Below are 23,394 nucleotides of genomic sequence, written 5' to 3'. Positions count from 1 at the left end.
GTCTTCCAGTACATGAAGGGAGCTTACAAAAAAGGAGGGACACTGACTTTTTGCTCTGCCTAATAGTGATTAGACAAGTGGGAACGTCTTTAAACTAAAAGAGGGGAGATTTAGGTTAGACATTAGGAAGAAATCTTTTACGCAGAGGATGATGTGGCATTGGAAGAGGTTGCTTAGAGATGTTGTGGATGCCTCATCTCTGGAAACATTCAAGGCCAGGTTGAATGAGATCCTGGGCAGCCTGTTAGAATGGTTGACAACTCTGTCCATAGCAGGGGCATTGGAACTAGATGACCTTTAATTTCTGCTTCAAGCTAAGCCATTCTATAATTCTATGATTCTTCGAATTGGCATTCTAGTTAAGCAGCAGTATGACTGGTAATATTAATAACATAACAGTTCTATTATTCATGTACACTCATGAGTTTCTACAATAAGGCCACATGTAACAGGCCCATAGCATGCACAGACTAGGAAAAAATATCTTGACAGATTTCTGTGTGTTAAAGACGGTATTGATTGCAGCCTGAATTTGGCTTCATCTTCTGTCCAGATTGGAACAGAATGCAAAGCAGTTTGGATTACAAAGACTTCCCTGTTTCATAACAAAGAAATTGTTTTGCTTATGACCAGTAGTGATGATTGTATTAAAATATCATTGATTACAAGCAATGATGTCTTGTATGCAAGGCACTGCACATGGCCATTAGTTTCATAAACTTACTACTTCCAAGACTAAACAATGATGTCAGATAGAAGTGTATTTTAAATAATAACTTCAAGAATGATGTCTAGTTTCTACTTGAAGAGACCAATGGAACTCTCTTTCTCTCTTTCTCCCCATCCACATAGAATTAATATTATATCACAAGCAGTGCTAAGATATTTACATTCTTTTGATTGATACCTATATTTCAGAGTCATCAACTCAGTGAGATATGGATGAAATAGAACAAGGTTTTCTTGATGCAAGTTTTTATGTTACATGTTATTTAAAGTTGTACAGTTTGACTTCAAAAGTGAACTAATGTTTTAGAAATTAAGCCCATAATGCAGATCTGAATCATGAATCTCAAATTAAAAGTAAGTGAGAAAAGGCTGTTTAAATTCAAACATATCTGAAAGGGCATTTAGGGGAGCACCCTCAAAAATTAATGCTTAAACTGTGTTTGTGGTGTCTACATGCCAAAAATTGAATACTTCAAGAGAACTGATAAAAAAGTGTTGCCTCACTTGAATAAGAGAAGCAAAATGAAAACTAATGATAAACCAAATCAGTCAATATCTGTTTAAAATGGGCTGCAGCCCACCCACAGCTATCACACACTATAGCATGTGGTGAAACATAACATCCTCCTTCATCCCCACAGACATAAAGAGTGAGGTGACACTATTTTTCTGCTTCAGTTCTGCTCTGAACTTTCACAGAAATGTCTACTCTCTTTCTTGAGAACAACCTTGGCTTTGAAGAACACGCAGCCAGAATCCTTGCACTAGTGAAATATCTTCTTTCTTTTCCAAGAGTGTAATCTCCTCTCCACATAATCCTCAGCACCTACCTTCCTTCAAAATTTAAATTTGGAGTAAAAATCTTTAAGGCTTCAGCTTAAACGCCAGCCATAACTCCTTGTTTTATCAACACAAAAAGACATTTTATCTCCTGTACAGCATCTGTGATTACGGAAATCCAATATCAGTAAGACAGGCATACACTCCCAGTCATGACTAAAAGAAATTGTCCGCATTGTAGGGAATATTTTCTTTTGCTGTAGTTAGGGAACATTTCAGAGAAAAACATAAATAAACCAACTTGTCTTTCCCCAGGTTCTGAAATAATTTCATCCAGCCACCTCAAACCTTATCTCAAACAACTCAAATAATATAAATCATCATGAAAGCATGCAGAATTTTAAAAGAACCAAGTACCAAAAAAATTCCCAAGGAGGATAATGGTTTCCCTGTTGTTCCCATTAATGAAATCTCTGCTGTTCTGCAATATACTGTAAGGCTGGATAAAGCAATCTGATTCTAGTTTCAGCCATTGCTTGACTAGTACATTATCAACATTAATTGTCTACTGTTGTGTAATGTCAGCTGGGCAGTACATTTTCATATACATAGTCTACCTTCTCAAGTATGATATTATGATGATTCCATAAGTATCTCCAAATGTAAAAGTAAACATAAATAGATTCTGAGGTGTTTTGTAAGATATACTTCAGAATCTTTCAGTTCTATGTGTTCCTTCCAAAAGATGTGTGAATTTATGAAAGTTTTAAATGGGTGTAATTTACAAGCTGAGGAGCTAGAAAAAGTTGCAGGAACACTCAAATTATATGAAGTGGCCTACTTTAGTGTATTGTTTTTAATTTATTTCTTTTCCTTTACAGTTGTGAAATTGTTTTTCTGCTTGTAGTCTTCTTTTTATGATTTCTCAATGCATGAATTATTCCATGATTAAAGAATCAGCATTTTTAAAAGATAGTGGACAGTGTGAATACAAGTCAATTAGCTGAGGACAATTGTAAGAGTTTCTTGCTGATGATCTTTTGTCATCCTTTCAGGTTTTTTATGCTGGTGCCCTTAAGGGCAATGAGAGGGGTAGGCCCAGAGAAAGCTCTACCTGAGGAGACAAAGCCATTCTGTAAGAAAATCTGCAGCTGCCCACTGAAGGCTTGGAGGCAGAGACAACTTCCTGAGATGTTTGTTACTTAACTCTTGTTATGTAGAGTATGTATATTTTTCTCCTAAACATATTTAGGAGCTGTCCAGCAGAGCAGCCTCTTTCACTGTAGCTGTGTCTGCTCAGAAAAAATACCATAGGAGTGAAGTTTTCTATCCTTTAACTAGATCATAAATGAATACAAACAAAAAATCCTATTTTTCTTGCTAATATTTTGCAGGCAAACTTCAGAAAATATTTAAATATGTATATGTATCTCATGCATTTTCACTAATAGAAGAAAATATCTGTTTTCACTTAATATACTTCATTTAGAGATCTAAAAAATATTTTCCTGTTCTTATTCAATTTTCACAGCATCTACATAGCTGTTATTTCAAGTATCCATTTTTAGAAGACTGTTAAAGTGCAGAGATTCACAGACAAACACTCAAAAGCTGCACAGTGAATCAATACCAAAGACAAAATAAAATCCATTCTATCTCCTGTTTTAACTTAACAGTTAATGGGAAATAAAATGTCAGCCACTAAAAGGTATTTTTGGAATGGCATCATGCTGTTTACCAGTCAGAAGTGGTGAAAAGAAACAATTTAGACACTTTAGTATATATCAATACATGTTTAAAAAGCAGAAATTTAATGTACCTCATTAAACGGGAGATGATTATATGCAACTCGTAACATACACCCAGCAGTGATGCTTGTTTTTGTTCTGGATGGGTAACAGCAGGATGATTATGAATACATCCTGATGCTCTGATAAAATTCCTCTTTTAGCAACAAGCTTATGAAGGCTGATTATGAACAATGTGAACGTATAGATGTCTGGCAAAAATCACAAAAGGATAAAAATCAGATTGGTAGCAAAGGATTACAGCTTTTTATTTGTTTCAGGGTTGAAACATATGCTGTAGATTTGAAAAAAACACAACAAAACAGACATAGTTGTCTAAATGGCATTTGTAACAACAATAAACAAAGCAAGATTTTAAGAAATAACTGCCGACAATCAATGGTAGAATTGGTAATCAATGCTACTATTTGCTGAATAAATTTTAGAAATGACTATCTCCAATGACATCAGTTTTATTTTAGAAATGACTATCTCCAATGACATCAGTTAGCAGCTTGCTCTCAAGCCTCCACCTCATTGTCTGTTACAGCACATTCCTATAACTGTCCTGTAGAAAATCGAACTTAATATTGAATGGGTAACAACATATTGATCTTAGAATGGTTTTAATCTTGTCATAAAGAATCTTGAAGTAAAAGAAGAGATACACACATTTCTAACTTTGAACTCTTCCAACCTACTAATCTGAGTGCAAAAGGGAAAAAAGAACAATCTCTTTTTTCGGCATCTACAAAACTCTACTGGGAGTTTTGTGTCTTCCCTACATCCACTTTTATATCCCTCCTCTATACTGTATTGTTTTCCAACAGAATTAATTATAGAGTGCCACACACAGTACAGATTTTGCAGAGAAGCTCAGCTGTGGTGAATATGTTTCAAGGAAACAATGAGATTTTATACAAGCTTATGGTTGTCTTTATTACTACTTGAAAATGAATTTACATTTCTGAGAAATGAACATGACATTAAGAATACATTTTCTTTTGGCTTGAGTGACTAGCTGAAAAGATAAATTGATCTAGAAAACATACATCACCACTGAACTGTGTATACAAAAATAATTGAAGGCAAGGGATCAGGGTCAAAATTATAATCTACTCAGAAGAGTAAATCTATTCGTAACCCACCATCGACTGGCAGAGAAAACACAGTGAGTGCACAAATTAAGGTGTTCCCTACTAGATCATTTATAAGAAGCACGAGCAAATTCTGGATGGAAATAAATTACTGGTTTTATGTCTTAAAAATGGCCTAGTGATGCATAAAGCATGAGAATGAAAACATCAGGCATTTTGAGTTCCAAGTCCATCGGAAACCATTCTTCTCTGGCTTCACCAAAACTGAGGAGAGTTTTCATGTTTCACAAGAAAGGTATACATCAAGCCACACTGCAAAAACAAACACTTGTTTTTAATTCAGAAAAGCTGGAAATACAGTGAAATTGAGCGAGTTATTCTCCTCTGATATGTGGTGATGCCTCTTAGGTTACTTTGATCTCAGTAGCCAGAGAAGAGTTATTTTAACTGTGGGTTATAGGTACAATTTTATCATATAGCTCCTGGCTCTTCCAACACGAGAGTTTCTTGATAACATTGATAACTTTCCTTCACACTTTTTTTCATGCCTTTCAATTTACCTGACGAGCTTCTGCGTTATTACCTGTACTAAAACTTCTGTTTTCTCTTTAGCCAGGATAGTGAGAATATGCTCAAGCATGTCAAAGCGTAACATCTTGTGGACAAAACATTCTCTTCATGCTTTATGCTAACCTGTTGGCTTCTGCACCAGCAGGGAAATTCAAAATATAGGACACTCACATCTCGCCCTACAAACTTGATTCCTAGCTTTACTGTAGTAACTAAAGGTAACAAGGTCTCACAGACATTAAGAAAGCCGAAAATAGCAATGCAAAATGGTGACAAAAACAAAAACAAATGAACAAACAAAAAAAACAAAACAGGAGAAAGGGTTTTGCTGTTTTGAGAGAAAGGTGACACTAAAGATATGTATATGTATTCTCATCAAGGAAAAGCAAATGGTGTCTCACCACTAGACCACACATTAATTCTTCCATCACAACTTTCTTTGTAATTACTTTTCCTAGATAGGCAAACTAATTTACTGACTGCCATCACATTATCAAGCACTGGCTGCACTTTTGTACGGCTGAGTCTCCTTGATTGTGGTTCTTTCTGTCCTTTTTGTATTTGTCAATCAAAGTTCCTTTGTTGTTCATTTCCTTCAAGTCTTTCAAGAGCCTTTTGAAAAGTATTTTCTCCTTCTACCACAGTAATCAAAACATCAGTATATTAAAAACATTGTTACAGGCCATATGAACTCTATTTTCCTGTAAATGTCACAACATTTTTTACATCTGTGTATCTGTTTACTGTGGCCTTAAAATGACATCAAACAAGGCAAAAGTTTGACTTCTGGTTGACACTTTCTATCTTTTGAGTTATAAACACACTGCTCTACTATCCTCAGTTTCATCCTCATTTCCAGGTGGTTTTTCTTTTGCTCCGTGCCCCAAAAGCACTGTATCATAAGGTTTCTTAAAATAGATGAAACCAAACCTCTCTCTTATTCCTGTTTTTTTCTTTTTTCTTTCTCTCCTTTTTTTTTTTTTTTTTTTTTTTTTTTTTTTTAGTTATTAACCAGAAAACATTTTATAAGAAGTGGGAGCTGTTTTTCCATAATAAGGCACAAGCCTTCCTAAGCTTCCTTCACTAAATTAAGTTTACTGAAAAGATAAAAACTATATGATTCTGTGGCCTGTAATCAAGAAGGGTCTCTCTCTCCAAAGAGAATTAGTTTATTAGTTTGTAAAACTTCTATGCTTTCATACGCTCACTGACAGCTCCATGGAATAGTTTCACATTAATATTATTTCTGTACTGCTTTGTCTCCCCTTCTAAGCTCTAAATGCTTTGCCTCCTATACTATATCTTGACAATTCTAAGATCTAAGGTTTTGTGGCTTTTTAGAATTGGAGATTTAATTTTTTTATTTATTTATTTTACATGAAACTAATTCAGATTCCAGCAGTATGTTATTCCTGCCAAATTTAATATTTATATTTTGGCACTAACTGATTCTACAGTTTCAGTATAAACACAGAAAACCAAATGGGTGCTGAATCTGAATGATCTTTTGTTCCTACATGACACCATCCTAGGCATAGAATAAGCCAACTAGAAGACTTTGTGGTTTTGATGCTTCAACAATGCTTAAACAATATTAATTTTATGAAATAAATTACTTTGTGCTATATCTGTGTAGCATTAGGCTGAGCAGAACAGTGCACCAGGGTCTATGGCAAAGAGATATCAAAAATTCATGAGAGGTAGATGTATGAGGAATTTATGTAATGAATGGCAACACTATTTCTACAAAGGCCAATTAAAATCAATTACATTACTTCAGAAATTCCAATTTATTAAAATTAAGCAACCATGCAGATAAAACACCATTGCATAGAAATACATTTCTGTGCAATTTGTACAATTTTCTTTTAGCGTCCACCCTTTACAGACAGTCTGGACAGATCTAAGCATTCTCAGCAAAGCCTGTGTAGATGATTCTATTTTTCAGTACTCATCACAACTAAATTTTGTCCTCCATCTTGTAAAATGGAGAAATAGTAGAGATAGATGTTTTTTTGTTTGTTTGTTTTTGTTTTTTTTTTATGTCTGCTTCTCCCCCACATTCCAAATACTGCCACTTTTGAACAGTCAACAGGCAATTCTTCCTTAATGCATAACAGGCAATTCTTCCTTGCTGCTCATAATTTCTTGCAAATCATGATTTTCAAAAATACCTTCAGAAAAATAAAATTTAAAACAAACAACCCAAAAAAAGAGACATTGGAACAGCTGAATAGTTTACACAAAAGAATTTGTATCTCTTTAGGGAACGTGGGTGAAGGAGAAACCTCACATCTGTAAGTCTAAAGAATATTCCACTATATTGGGAAAAAAAACAAAAACAAACAAAAAAAAAGGACCAGAGAAAAGTGGAATCATTTTACCTATTTCAAAAATTTCTTTTAGATCAAGTTGAAATAGATTTTTCATTTGAAGAAAATATGACACAAGATGTCATTCAGTACTATTTTTCCCCCACTAAATAAAACGTACAAGATACTGGGAATGAAAAAATACATTGTATACCTTATACATTAAAAAAAAAAAAAAAAATTATTCTGTTTGTAGCCATAACACATTGAATACTGCAGTAGCCTTTAGCTCAGAGTTCTAAATACATGAGCTCCACTCCGGTCTGCGGAAGAGACAACAGATGGGATTTTTCCACCAGGACTGGAAGCTGGTGAGACTTAATGAGTGTCACAGCTGATCTCATCTGTGCTGCTGCACAGTGGTTCCAGAAGTACGGCTGCCCTTCCACATCTCTGCCTGTGGCCTCTGAAGCACATGCATGTCCCTCATAACAAGGGGGAGGCCAAAGAAGGGGCTGTTTCCACAGTGAAACAGAGACTGAATGAGCAGCATGTTTGATGCATCCAGAATCTCCAAGTGCAAGTCCAAGGACAGAACATAGGCAGATTTTAAAAGGCATAAAAAAATGTGATTTTTGGAAGAATTTCCTAACTATTTTCTGTGTCATGCTGTCTTGTTTTCTTTTTTCTTCTTTGACTTTCAACCTGACCTTAGTGGCACTTCCTAAGGACTTTGTCCAAGCCACTTCAACTCCTTTGGGAATATATTTGATAGCTACTGAAGAAGAGCACTGAGCTTAGGGACTGTTACCTATTACTCTGCTCAAATATCTGATTTCTACATTGGGTTGAGTATACAGGTGTGAGAAAATGACAGTAAAGAGATAAAGTTTACTCACTGAGAGTGGGAACTGAAAAACTGAGGCAGCAATGTAGCTCCTCTTTGGCATTTATGACCTGATCATCCTTCCTGATGCATTGTCTTGCAGGCTCAGTACACTTGATAAATCTCAAGGGCAGAGGAGGCAGTTTGGATGTGGATAAGAGCTTGAGAAGTTCCTAGTCACAGAGTTATAGAATCACAGAATCGTAGAATGGCTTTGGATTTGAAGGAACCCTAAGAATCACCAAGTTCCAACCCTCTGATACGGGCAGGCACCAACCTCCAGATCTGGCACTAGACCAGGTTGCCCAGGTCCCCATCAAACAAGGTCTTGAACACCTGCAGGAACAGAGCATCCACAACCCCTCTGGACAGCCTGTTCCAGTACCTCACCACTCCTTTTGTGAAGAACTTTCCCCTGACGTCTAATCTAAATCTTCCCTCCTTGAGCTTAAAACCACTTCCCCTTGTCCTATAACTGTCTACCAGAGTAAAAAGTTGATTCCCCTCCTTTTTATGATCCCCTTTTAAATACTGGAAGGCTGCAATGAGGGCTCCTCACAGCCATCTCTTCTCTAGGCTGAACAAGCCCTGCCCCTCAGCCTGTCTTTGTAGGGGAGGTGCTCCATACCTCTAATCATCTTTGTGGCCCCCCCTTGGACCCTCTATAACAGCTCTACATCTTTCCTGTACTGGGGGCCCCACAGAGAAAGAAAAGTCCTCCTCCACTCCTTGACCCTTGATCAAGAGTTACACTGTTGGGATGCTCTGCTGGTTTTGCAGGTGTGGTGGCTCTGCTGCTTCTCAAAAACATCCAGCCTGCAAATCAAACCCTACCATGGAAAAGATGGAGCCATTAGCACAGCGCCACCAGCAAATACAAAATTGGAAGCTTTGGATATATCCGTCTATGCCTGTAACAACTTTTGAAGAATAATCTTTGTTTCTCTTGTCTCCTTACACAAGATCAGTAATGAGAAAACAGCCACTGTGAATCACCTGCATAGTTTCTGCTGAAATTCTCAATCCCTGCAATCAGAAGAACACACTGTTTACACTATGCATGATTTACACCAAAAACAAATCTGGTATTTCACAGAAAAAGGCAAACAAAAAGTTTCCGTTGTGTTTTTTTTTTTTTTTTTTTTTTTTTAACATTTTTTATCATGTTTATATGTATCTTCAGAGGTCTGTACTAGTTGATACACTCACCACCTCCAATAAGGAAGTTGAAAAAAACCCTTTGAGTACTTGCATACATTTTGTATCTCACAATACCAGGGAAACTGAGTTTAAAGCCAACATTTTTGGAGACAGACTCCGATGTTGGAGTTCCTGTTTAGCAGGGACACCTTGAGGCCACACATACAGCTGTGCAGCATACAGTTCTACTCTCAGCGTGCTCACCCCTTCTGAAAATCAGGTCAAGCATTTAATTACCCAAAATACGCAATGGAAATCTGCTCATTAACAATCTTCCCCAAGCTCACAAATTCTGTCCTGTTTTTCAAGCCAGTTAAGATTTTATGTATGGTGCTTCTTCTCAGAAAGCCCCAGAAGTGCACAGGGTCCAATTTGACCACAGGTTCCCACTGTGATTTCAGCACTGTTTTGTCCACACATAGTGAGCAACGCTGAACACAGACTTGGATATTTCACTATCTAACTCCCATATAAATGGATACACTGAAAAAATACAAATCTATCGTGGCTCAAAACTAACATTCAAATCTATGAAGCATGGCAGGGAAAGGATTTTCTGCTGATGTTTTAACAGAGTGTGTGCTTTAGAAAAAGAGAGCCTATGAAATGAGTATGGAGGACAAAATTTGCAAGCAGGAGAGCATACAGATAAATAGATTAAAAAAAAAAAGGTCAGGAAATAATCTGGGAGCGCCAGTACAAATAAATGAAATAGTCTTGGGACAAAGTTTGATGAGATTATGGAAATTCAGAAAAAAAGCAATACAGATATTCCAGTGGCTCATTTACATAGGTCATTCTGAAAGTAATGCCTACTATTTATTTTCATTGAAACTATATCAAAGAGCACAATAACGGTATTTGATAGAACAAATTCTGAGCTACAAAATACTATTTTTCAACATCATCACCACCACCATTATCTATGTTTTTTTTTTATGCCAATGTTGAACAAAAGCCTGCCACAGTTTTAAAAATCTGCACTATTTGAGATGATCCACTGTTTCATAGTCGCTATGATTGTATTGTTGCTAGAAAAATATTGCCCATGCAATCCATCTTTCATTGGTGCAAACAAATGGACATCAAAAGGCACCAAATTGGACTATATAGTGGGTGTGGTAGGATGGTCCATTCAAGACTGGCAGTGTACTCCAACGTTTTCAGACCTGGTGCTGCAGGAGATGGGCTTCTCTGGTGTGAATCTGGAAGTTCAAGCCTTCAGCTTAGTCAGTGTCACTATGCAGCCGTCAGAACTGATGGTTTGTCCTGGTTCCAGGATACGCTGAAGGATCACCCCTTTCGTATCCCAAAAGACAACGCACATGACTTCACGTGCTGAGGGCTGCATCTTGAACTTTTTCTTTTATGAAGTATTCACATGTTGCCACTCCATGAACTTCTGTTTTGACTCTGGCTTGTACTGGTGACATTGTGTCTTGTCACTGGTAAGGACGCGATCCAGGAAACTGTCGTCTTCAGCCTTATTTTGATTCAGTAAATCCTCACAAACTTGCAGACTTTCTGTTCCTATCTGAGTATTCATGGGACTCATCTGGCACTAACTTTGCTTATTCCAGCTTTGACATCATTGTTTCCAGCATGTTGAAGCCAATATTCAGCTCCATACATCCAAAACACTTCTTCAAAGCTCTCTAGTAAGAAGAGAATTTGTTCTAAAGCAGCGCCATCCTGCTCTGGCCTTAGCTGATCAATTCATTTTAACAAAGCTATTTTAGAAACTAAAATTAAATAAATGGATTCATGCTTACAAAGAAAAGGGGAAAAAAAGCTTTCTTTTTTTTTGTATTTTCCTAGCTTATCTCTGCCTTTACAATGCTACTGCAGTTATTTCTTATTTTTTGTTCTTATTATTTGTTCTTATCAATAATAATTTTTAAAAAATGATGCCTTCTCTACTCACACAGTGTCTGTCTCTCGCCTGAGGCTCACAACTTGTGCACCACCTGCAGTTGGCATGCCTTTCCCCAGAGAGCTGTTTGGTGTCTCAGCACGTGTATCTGCTAAATGCAAGCCTGACTCCTACCTAATTTACACTGGAATACAAGGCAGAGAGAAAATTTTTGAATTACTACACTGATTGGAAAACTAATATAAAAATACTTTAGGTTCTCAATGGGGGTTAAAAATTAACATTTTAATTAGCTCAGCATAGCTAATAAAAGCATATCTGCTTTTTAAAAAGAAGGTGGATTGTTCTCTTTAGTTAAATCTAATTTTTAGATTGAAATTAAGGGAGTAACTACACAGGTGCACCTGGCCAGAAACATCACCAAATATCAACCAGTATATGTCTGGCATGGCTCTCTGAGTGTTACACTACGTGTCAGAGATCACTTAAAAGTTATTGCCTGTATTCAGAGTGAGCATGGCCTCATTAGCACTTGTCAGCCTTTAGGGTGGGCTTTTTAAGAAGCTTCAAAGCAAGGATTTTGATGGCTGTTTAGTCAGGTAAGACCTTGAGGGTTATCAAAAGCAGGCCACACTATGGGTCTGCCACAAGATCATTTCTCTGTCACCAGTCTTGCTCCTGCCAGGGGTGTGGAGCCTGGAGCAGGAAACACTGGAGGCTGCAGCTGGTTGCAATGACAGGAAGGATGTGGCTTTTTCTCTTGGTGGCCTCTGGATGGCATACATGCAGGCTTACATTTTGGGATCTGCTGGGAAGTTGCTATAGAGCCTAACAGTAGTAAGCTGTAAGGTAAGCCTCCTAGATAAATAGATGAGATGTAACAGAGGCCTAAACATCACGTATTTCTTAGCTGGGGTGACAGTGATAGGACACAAGGAAAAGACAAGGTCCTGCATCAGATAATGGTTAAGATGGTGTTAGGGAAAGGTTCTGCACCAGAGGACAGAGGGCATGGAATGGGTGACCGAGGGAAATGGGCATGGACCCAAGTGCTGGAGTTCATGGTGCCTTTGAGCAGTACTCTCAGACACAGGGTTTAGTTTAGTTTTTGTTGGTCCTGTGTGGGGCCAGGAATTGGACTCCGTGATCCCTGTGGGTTTTTTCCAACTCAGGATATTGTATGATTCTATTTTGTTTTTCCAATGGAGTGGGTAAGTGGGTGAAGGACACTGGTCCTGACTGGGTCACAGAATGAACATTAGGATTGAATATCACAGAATCACAGAATCACAGAATTGTTGGGGTTGGAAGGGACCTCCAGAGATCATTGAGTCCAACCCCCCTGCCAAAGCAGGTTCCCTACAGCAGGTCGCACAGGTAGGCATCCAGGCAGGTCTTGAACATCTCCAGAGGAGACTCCACCACCTCCCTGGGCAGCCTGTTCCAGTGCTCCGTCACCTCACTGTAAAGAAGTTCTTGCGCATGTTTGTGCGGAACTTCCTATGCTGCAGTTTCCGGCCGTTTCCCCTTGTCCTGTCTCCACTCACCACTGAAAAGAGTCCGGCCTCACCATTCTGCCCCCCACACCTTAGATACTTATAGACCTGGATCAGGTCCCCTCTCAGTCTTCTTTTCTCAAGGCTGAACAGACCCAGTTCACTCAGCCTTTCCGCATAGGAGAGATGCTCCAGGCCCTTCACCATCTTCGTGGCCCTCCGCTGGACTCTTTCCAAGAGATCCCTGTCTTTTTCGTACTGTATCTCTCCCTTCACTGAAATACAGCAGATACAAAGGCTTATATTATAGAGGCCATTTCTTTATCATGATTTTATTAGTTTTATGATCTAAAATCATGCCCCTGAGCAACTGCATTTTTACATCTTATAATTTTTTATTTTATTTTATTTTTTCTCATATGTCCGTTCTTGTTTAAAACTCAAGGTAAGGACATTCTGTAGGTATCATCAAGTTAAAAGCAAGTAAGTTTTCACATTCTTCACGAAACATACTTTCCTTTACTGTTAATTCACTGTTTTGAAAGAACAACAGAAATAAATGTACAAAATGGGAGGAATTCTTTAATAATATTATTTTTTACAGACTTTTTAATGAAAAAACTAAACGCCATCCAAAAACTACAATATTAGCATAATCTTCTCTGCTCTGATGGCACGAACATTCTTGTGACTGGCTTAAACCTCTGCCAGGAGTCAATCCTCAGGGCCAAAGAGCAGAATAGCAACAGAGAACATATTTTAAAGCAAAGTAAAAGTACACTTAAATCACTTATAATCATCAATGTGTTATTTTTTTTAAAAAATAATATTTATAGCTCTCATTTATGAAATTACTTACTGAAACATAAAATGTTATGAGCTATAATTTATTTTATTAAAATGAAAATCAGGAACATTCAGTTACTGATTTGGATACTCTCATCTGAATTGAATCCATATTCCTGAGCACTCTCTAATTGTTTTAAGGGAAGGAAGCTGCAGACACATTACTTACAGAACAGCTCTTCTTTGTGAAGAATAGAGAGGCCTTGCTGCATCCATGAGAATGCCTGTAACATTTATTTTATATGGAATAAAATAGCTGTCTTAAAACTCCATTGCCCCAAGGTGCAAATACGTATAAATATTAATAAGCTTAATTAGTGTACTTGACATTAGGAGGACACTCATATTTTGAAACTAAGACATATGAATAACTATAATGAATTATAGTTATTTGAAGACAGATGAAGCATACCAGATATTTATCAATGCAAGTTTCTGTAAGTAGACACCGAGATAAACACACCTGCCCTATGAAACTAGATGCTATTGTACAATTTAGTGTTTCAGATCCCATGAGCTACAGTATTTTGAATGCCTCAGCAGCTAAGTACACCCATGATATAAAAAGACACTCAGAGATAATGTATTAATCAGAGAGATTCTTCTGTTATCTCAAAACATGGCACTCATCTGTTTCAGTTTCACTGAACAACTGCATTCAGTCACTTGTCCCTCTTCTTTGAAGTGAAGGCATCCAAAAACATGATGATCTCTGCCTCTAGATGAATGTGGAATGAAGTCAAAATTATAATTATTAATAACTGACATCTTTTATATTGTCCCTTGTATTCTGACCTCCTTATTAAATCATATCATGTTTCAATTCTATCTCTAAGACTATATGGAGAAAAAAAAGCTAATCTATTTTGCAATCATTAAGTTAAAGGCACTTACGTTTGAAAAACAAAAACAAAAACAGCACAGCAACTGTAACTACGAAATCACACATTCATTATCTTTTATAAGCCCTAAGATTTCATCCATAGTTTCATCTCTAAACCAGGTTAAGTAGACAACTGAACAATCCCACATTGTTTCAACATTTTGGCAAAGTATTTTCACACACCAAACTGAATCACTTAGAGCTACTCAGTCAAGATAAATACAGGGACTCGACAAGCACTGAATTTCTATCACTGCAGATCTTTCTTAACAGAAAAAACAATTATCCAATCTGCACCAAAAATGAACACAATTGAGCACCAGGAATCCTAATATTCTATTTAACCCTATAGCAGAAATTGGTGTGACGTCAAGATATCCTTTAACACCTGTGGAGATAAATTCCTGCTGAGTATAGTTGCAAAGAAGAGCTGTAATCCTCCCCAGGGATTTTCCTGAAGAAGTAAATGAGTCTTGTGTACACAGAGAAGTAACGAGAAAAGCCCTGGGAGAGATAAGCTGAATTATTTTATTACCATATATTGCTGAGAGCTAAGAGCTCAACAGCAGGAGTTGCATGGAATAGGAAGAACAATGAAGCTCCCAGTCAACCCTTCACTTTTACAACAGGTATGAGGATAAGGCTGAAATAATGAGTTCTCCTCTTCTTGTCTCATGAAAAGGAAGACTCAGCTGCTATTCCTATATGTAGAGCAGAGATAGAGAAGGGTGGCCTCACTGCTTGTACCAGGCCATTGGCTGGATGTTAGGCCAGTACATGGGACCTGGGGCTTGTTTGGCTGTGGAGGTTTGCTAAACTTATTCAGCTCCAGCAGCAGTTATCACAGTCCCAGAAAAACTCAGTTCACAGAGACCTCAGAAGGGCCAACCTCCTTCTCAAAGCAGTCCACTGTGAGAAAGGCTATTCAGTATGTTTATTTGGGTATTAGTTGACTTTCTATACTGGTCTGCAATTAATGGAGAATGCCAACTCTCTAGTAATAAATAGAAAAGCTTTCAGTCTTCACTACTCTCATATAGCTTTTAAAGAGTAAATACTCTTGTTCAGAAGAAAAGAGGAAATGAAATGATCTTTCATATTTACTACCTCTTTTTAGATCTCATAATTTTTTGAATCAACAATTTTTGATAAGTTGGGTGGAACAGTGAATGATCATTTTTGCAACTAACAGATTATATATCCAAAACACTCTAAGTAATTTCTAACTCAGGACATATTTAAATTAGTTTTTATCAGATTATATTTACTCTACCAACAACTCAAACTCTTTAAATTCCAAGTGCCCATTTTAAAATATGAAATATTCCCCAAATTAAGTAATAAATATCCCCTTTCTTAGTTGACATACCAATACCAAGAAGAAAGCTAGAAAGACATTCAAAATGGCAAAGATCCAGTAATATATATATATATTTAAAAAATAATAACATTTAATGAAATCAACACCAGATGATACAAAATTAATCAAGAAATAGCAAATTCTTTTTTTTTTTTTGGCAATCCATATGGTCTGTATATCTGTAATCATGGCTTCAGTCTACTTCTGAAGTAAATCAGAAGACTAATCTTCAGCCAATAAGGACATGCCACCTCATTATATTCATATTGTTTAATGAACTTACTTTGTAGCATTAGAAATAAATTATTACTTGAAAAATATTTAATTAGTGGAAAGAATAGTAAATAATTCATTTTTCTGTACACCACACTTAGTTTTGATTTGCAATAAACTTTTGCAGTATATCAGCCCTAGGACTCCTACTCACCATATTGTTATTACCCTTTATAGTACCATAAGAAATAGTCAGAATTAATCTACTTTTTCACTTCCAATCACCACTTTTAAAACGACATATGGTTGAAGTTGAATGTATTTTCAGAATTCTGTCTGTTTTGTGAAATTTAATAACAGCTTAAATTAATCTATCCTTTAAATTCCATCAAAATTACACTGAAAAATAGTAGTAGTATTCTTATGTATTTCAATTAGAAATATGTAAAAGCAAGGCAGACTTCTGTATGGTACATTGTTGGCTGCTTCACAGAAGTGAGCAGACATCGCTATTCCCATTTTTTCTGCTGGAACACAAGCAAAAGCAGATCTCAAGATTAAGAACCTCACAACAAATAAGAACAGAGGAATATTTCTGATTCCCAAAATACTCAGAAAAAGCTCTTTGTCTGCCTAACACTGTCTGCTTACCTTCCTTGATTTACTCTTTTACCTACACCAGTCTTGCTTCTTGTAAATGCCTGCATTGCTTCCCAAACTGTGCTGATCCTTCATGTCACTTTTAAAGTTGTACATTGCATGCCTTGCGCGAGTCCCACACATTGTTTCACGGTTTGCCCAGCCCCATGCAAATGCTAAGCTCAGTGCTTTGCCTTGGCATCAAGGATAAGCCTTTACACAGCTTTTTCTATTCTGCACTAGCTATGCTGCAGATTGGAGTTTCCACTGTTCTCAAACAAAATTTCCCTTTATCTATATTCAACAAGAAAATAGATGCTGACTTCTGGCCTATCCACCACTTTGAGCAGACAGCAACAAATAAATGGAAGCATTAGAACAGAAGGGTGCAGGTCACTTCCTGCATGTGACCCTGTGATCATTTTTGAGCCTGGGACACAAAACCTGTCAAATATTTTGCAACATATGTACAGCATTTCCAGTACATAGAGAAATAAGCCCTGTAATAACTTACAATCAGAGACCAGGACTGATACCAATCTTTGTTACAGTTTTTCAGTGCAGAGAAATGACTGTCTGAGAAAATCACCCAAAACACTCAAGGGCAGATTTAGTTGCCAAAAAAAACAAAAAAAAACAAACAAACAAACAAAAAAAAAACCCAGCCAACCACAAAAACCCCACCTCAAAACAACACCCAAAAAACAGGGACAAAATGTTGAAGCTGTTTTTCTGAAAGCGTGGGAGGAAGCAAATAAGCATCTTTTTGTGGAGCACATAAGGAGAAAATTCTCAGGTCAGAAGCAAACCAGAGTGCAGATGTATACAATTTACAGTTAAGGAAATAAAAGAACAGCAGGCTATTGTAAGAATGGAACCAGTGCTAGCCAAAGTACATCAGCAGCACATTGAGGTTTTTTTCCTGCAAATTTCTGAGCTCTCCTGCCCTAACCTATAATGAATGTAAGTGGATAATACACTGCTAACTGAGTGAAGACATAAAATTGGTTTCTCTATGGGGCTATTGGACAGTTTCAAAGCGTTGTTCCTCAAGAATAACAGTCCTGTATCTCGTTCCCGGATCTAAAGTTCAGATCTCACTCTTGACAGATGAGGGTGAATAACTGGAGTTACCATTATTGCTCAGACTTGGAGAGCCACAGATGAACTGCTGCACTATCCAGCAGAGTTCTGTTGGTTTTAATCAAACAATTTCCCAAATCCAAAATGTGGACTTTGGAAGGGATCAGGATCCTCTCTCTCTAAAAACTTAATCTTGCTGCAAATGACTCTGGCCTTCATACAAAACAGTTTGCCAAGTGCTGTGCACTGAACAACACTTTCGTGGAACTCCTGGAGCAAAGCATTGCACACTGACACATTTTATGAGCTGCCCTATATGCTGAGGAGCTGTGACAAAACAAAACATGTCATTTTGAATTTGCCTGTGTTAATCCATGCTGTTTGGCCAACTAGTGTGAAACTGAGTAGCTGATGGCATTTTTTTTAATTTTTTTGGAGGGGGAAAAAAAAAATCCAAATCTAGGAGGGGTTTATAGGACAGTAGAATTGCTCCAAGTTAGTTCTTTATGAGTCATTATCCAGCTGTCTGAAGCTATTGGCAGCAGAGGCATCAAAAACATATTACAATTGCACAGCTTCAGTTGCTACAAATAACTTTTTCTCAGTACTGCTAACTGCAATATTTTCAGGATATTTATTCATTTAGTACTGTACTTATACCACAATATTAGACGGCTGTTGAGGGGCCTTGAATGGTGCTATTCAATGGCAGGAGCTGGAAATACCACATTTCCTCCAACTACATCTGCGTCAGCCACATTTTTCCTTCTTGCCATTTCTTTCCACATATGCCCCCAGAACAGCCTCATTCCAGTCGGTGACCTACATTAGGGCAGGCAGGCAGGCTGCTGCAGCTGCAGGAACACCTTTTCATGCTGTGGCCGCCTCTCTCCTGCAGCACTCTACCTCTGACTGCTGCTTCTCATATCTCAAAGTGTCTTGCAGCCCCACTGGTCTCACATGAAATAATCCAGACCTTTTCCAAAAAATTCTCTGGAATTACTAAGAAAAGAATTAAATATGCTAGTTACCTCTAAAAAAAAAAATACTAAATCCCTGCCAGACAGACAAAAAGCAAGGCAAGGATGCATATATTAATGCATGTAAGCACACATCTTTTCAGTTTTCTACAACTACATAAGTACATGCTTCTGGAACATAGGACATGTGTTCCACACTACCAGCAGCACTGAATATATGAGATCCAATAGAATTGGATGTAGAGGATCTCCTCTGCATATCTTTAGCTATCTAGTCTTCTTATATCACAGAAACATAGAATCATAGAATGACCCAAGTTGGAAGGGACCCATAAGGAGAATCAAGTCCAACACCTGGCTCCACACAGAGCCACCCCAAAATCATACCGTATAGCCAGCTGAAGGACATACCTCACAGAGATATCCATTTCTTCCTGATATTGAAAATAAGTAGGTTTAATTGCCCCCTTGAGGTCCTCATTCTATTATACTGGTCATGGTCATGGTCATCTCCCATGCCTGGAAGACTGATTCCATTCTAATTGATGAGGCGAAGGAAAGAAAATCTAGTGCCATGAGATGCAGAAAAAGTACTAAATAGGGAATATATGGACAAATGCTATGATTGCAAAATATTTCAATAATTTTATTGAAATCAGTGTTTCATTTCTCTTATTTTGTTTGGTGTTATAAGAATCTATAATGCAATCAGCATTGTGGAACCTCAGGATTTGAAGTGTTGCCGGTTTACTATCTAGCTTTACCAAGCACATACTGCAACAGTAAAAAAAAAAAAAACTAAATCAACAGCAGCAGAACTTCTCATGCCTGACTTGATGTGTTCCTAGTTTTAACCAGAAGAATAAAAACAAACACCATCATCAATAAAAACAGACAGAAAATATACAAAGCCAAAAACCACAGAGGTGCCTAGAATCCAGTTCTACTCTCGCCTCTTAAAAGTTGCAACAGGATTTGCAACTCGTTCTCCAGTTTAATTGCATAGACCATAAGAACAGGAGAGATGATATAGAGGTCTTCACTCATGAAATAAAAATGTACTCATAAACGGCAGATGGAAAACCCTACATGTTTTTGCTTGCCTAAACAGGCTGAGATATCTTAGGAAAATTGTATTTTTAAGAAAGAATTACTTACTATTCAGGAATCTCCAGCAATGTACACTTAAATAATACTAAAATATTATTTTTCTATCATTAACTTGAATTTTTGAAAGTAGTATGACTTACCAAAATGGCAGGTATGTACATTTCCCATACACTGGTATAAATGAATTATCAAAAAGTTATACTTTAATAATTGTTATTGGCTCCTGCTCCAGATTTTATTCCTGCTTCAAACTGTATTCCTTCATGGGGTCCATGAAAAGGTACTCAAACAGTGCACGTTGTTTCAGTTATCAGATCAGGGACAACTCAGTTTGTAGAAGAGAAAATGAAAAAGCATCAAAAAATCTCAGTGAAAAATGCAAAACGAAGTTTCATATTGATAAAACAATTTATCTACACCTTTATACCACATCTATCACCATAGTAACTGCAGCCTGGGAGGTGTTTCCAAGATACTAAGAACAATTATTTTTTTGTGAGATGTAAAGCAGCATCTTTTCTTTTTTTCCTCCTCAGATACATGAATTAGATGGAAAGAAAACATGCAAGCTAACCCAAGGCAAACAGAGAGGAATGAACAACAGCCTGAGTACATGCTGCAAGGAACGGGCAAAGCAGAGGGCATCAGTGGCTGGCAGGGGCTGTGATAATATGCAGACCAGAGAACCCAAGCTAAAAAGTCTCTTCGTGCTCCCAATCTGCAGCACAGAGCTGTCTAAAGCAATCATTCGATACCATATCCATAAGCTTACTTCACAACTGTACGACATTATTAACCCTTTCATGTATGAGCAGCAACCAAACATGGCCTGTCATGAGTACTTCTGCTCTGAGAACTGAAGAGCACTCTAAAGTGTCACCAGCTCTGATAATAACAGCCATGAGCATACCCACAAATAAATCTTACTAAGGGAACAAAACATCCTATTAGTCACCACCCCATACTGCATGTGATCTTGTAAAATTAACATGCATAAATAACTGCTTTGAGATCCATAAGATACTACAATTTCATCAGAACAGAGTCTGTCTTTAAGGACTTTTAAGGACGGTTTATCTTCTGGTTAGTAGAGTAAATAGCACAGTGATGACAAATAAAATTAGTAAGTATATTTTAAAGTGAAATGTGGTTTTCTAAGGACTGAGATTTAGTGGCAAATCCAAATACCTCACAAACATCTAAGTGCCAACAAAACTCCCTTCTCATAATCTGTCTCACTTACTCTCTCTACTGCTCTCAATGCCACATCTGTGTGCTTATGAGTTTATCAAAAAACACATGCTTGCTCCTGGCTTACAGTAGCCTAACGTGGCTCACAGCAGGCCAGCTCAGAAACCATTGAAACTTCAGGCAGAACACTGAAATTTTTAAGTGCACATTTTCTTTGTTAAAGTATATGGGGAAATGATAACAGGCATAAATTCAGCTCATGCAGTTCTCCAGAAGAACAGTGTCTCCAAGGGGCACAGTGCTGACCGGTTCTGGTAACCTCAAAGTTAGCTTCAAAAAGCAACTGCTGATCTTTCCTCAAACATCTCTTCATCTTCCTTAATCCAACTGCTGTCTTACTGCAAACATTATTTCACTTGGGATCTCACCAATGTTAGTAACCTTAATTCACTACTTTCATTACTAACAATACCTTTTGCCTTCCTGTCTTGCAATTTTCAGAGCCAAACACTTCAGAAACGTCTTATAATTATTATTTTCTCTCACAAACCCTGGTAGTCTTGTCCTAAATTTATCACAGTGTTAGTCAGTGTGAGGCTCTTAGCTGATTTCCGTTTATCCTTTCAATCTCTTCAAGCAGTCAGTTATTACCACATGCTTACTACTTCACCACTATCACCAATCTTTTCTGAACTGTTATTTATGAACAAAACTAAATAAATGAAGTAAAACTTCATACTAAGAAAAAGTTATTCCTACCTGCTCAAAAAGTTTTACATGTTTCTATGTCTAACCATTGTTTTTTTTTGACCTTACTTGGTGTAGGAAATCCATGAGGTAGATGAATTTTGTCCATGAGGCTATTGTTTATTTTTCAGCCTTAATCTGACAGGTTGTTTGCAAATGCTAATGTTTGTTTGGTCATGCAATTTTCAGAAACTCCAAACGTGAACCAGTGCCTTTTCTGCTGAATGAATCTGTCAGTATGTAAAACCTACTGAATGCTGCTAGTTACAGGAGTAACACAGGAGGGGAAATACTGCATTAATTCCATCTATTTTCAGCTGATAGTCTACATTCTCCTCTACATTATTGGATTCTCAGACAACACCAAGTTTAGCAGTTTAATAAAGACTAATCCATACCAAACAAAAATGCCTTTGCCTTCTGTTGCTGGAAAAGCAGCCTAGCAGATTACTATAGTGCTAAAAACCTCCTTTATCAAACGTAAAAGCTTCTGTCTGGAAATAGGGTAGGGCAGCAAAGGATATTCATGGAAGGGAGCTGAAAAAAACTGTTTAAAACAGATTGGGCAGGTACTTCTTGAAGACACATAATAAAGATTATTATGAAAAGCAATGAGCAACAAAGTTATTTGGTGTCGTTAAAGTGTTTTTTTAAAAGCAGCCCAGCTGTGTTGGATCTAAAATATTTTGCTATTAATAACATTTCTGCATTAGGCCTTACAATTCCTTATATATTTAATTGTGTAAAAAATTGCTCAGATTTATAAAATCAAAGCAAACAGAAAAGAATGGGGAGCAATATAATTTCAGGAAATTGATATAGTGTAAATGTATGTAGTTATTTACAACACTCATAATTAGGATAAGGATAAAAATACATTGCCAAGATTTCCACCAGAGTTTCAAAATATAAATGTCCAGATTGAACTGTGATGCTTCCATGAATCATCCATACTTGGCAGCCTGAGTGCTGGCCATCCTGTTCTCCTTTGGCTCTAGCAAAAAACAGGGTGTGGTGGCCCGGAATAGAAAACACCCTTCATGGTTAATCATCTTCCTTGAGTTTAGACAGAATGTAGGCTCTGAATGTGTCTTGGCATGTACAGTGGGCAGTTTATACAAGGACAATCTGAGCCCTGGACCCTTTTTATAGTTGTCACTGGCAGACTTGTAGACAACCCAGAGAATTTGGTATTCACCTACAGTCTAGAGTAATGGGAGTGTTTTCGGTGGGAGAGTTCTGTATGCAAATCTAAAACCACAGTCAACAACAAAGAATGCTTTCTGTAAGCACGTGCAGCTAAAGGCATATCATTTCTATTAGTAGAGACTACAGCAGGAGGAATATGTTATTTTAACTTTTCTGTGGGGCATCGCTTTACCTGCTGGAGCTCAGTACAACATGACAGACTGCAGTGCAGAAACATGGGCACATAGTTTAGATGATGCATGGACAGACCTCTCTTGTCCCTCCATAATTCAAATTTCCAGCTACAGGCTTCTGCACTTAATTAAGTCAAGAGTTGCAACTGGCTTATTTACTTGAGAGCTGTCTCTAGGAAGCAGAAAGGTGCTTTACAGTATAATAAATAAAAGTAAAACACTATCATTAA

General features: G+C 37.3%; 1 protein-coding gene across 7 annotated transcripts in view; it reads right to left on the bottom strand.

The window, feature by feature from the left end:
- Positions 1–23,394, bottom strand: part of FGF14 (fibroblast growth factor 14) — a 390,756-nt gene that overhangs the window by 21,464 nt on the left and 345,898 nt on the right. For 4 of the 7 annotated variants that reach the window (XM_048929398.1, XM_048929439.1, XM_048929450.1 and 1 more), the window contains 2 exons: positions 13,746–13,800; positions 6,002–13,005 (listed from right to left, as the gene is read on the bottom strand). The exons of the other annotated variants lie outside the window; for them this stretch is intronic. In XM_048929398.1, the coding sequence (XP_048785355.1) occupies positions 12,689–13,005; positions 13,746–13,800 (372 nt within the window). In that variant the 3' untranslated portion in view covers positions 6,002–12,688. Of the gene's footprint in view, positions 1–6,001; positions 13,006–13,745; positions 13,801–23,394 lie in introns of those variants that run through there. 7 annotated transcript variants of the gene reach the window in all.

Source organism: Lagopus muta, chromosome 1 (genome assembly GCF_023343835.1).
Source record: "Lagopus muta isolate bLagMut1 chromosome 1, bLagMut1 primary, whole genome shotgun sequence".
In the NCBI taxonomy this organism is placed as follows: Eukaryota; Metazoa; Chordata; class Aves; order Galliformes; family Phasianidae; genus Lagopus; species Lagopus muta.
The sequence above is the reverse complement of the archived record's forward strand: the minus strand, read 5'-3'. Positions and strand labels throughout refer to the sequence as shown.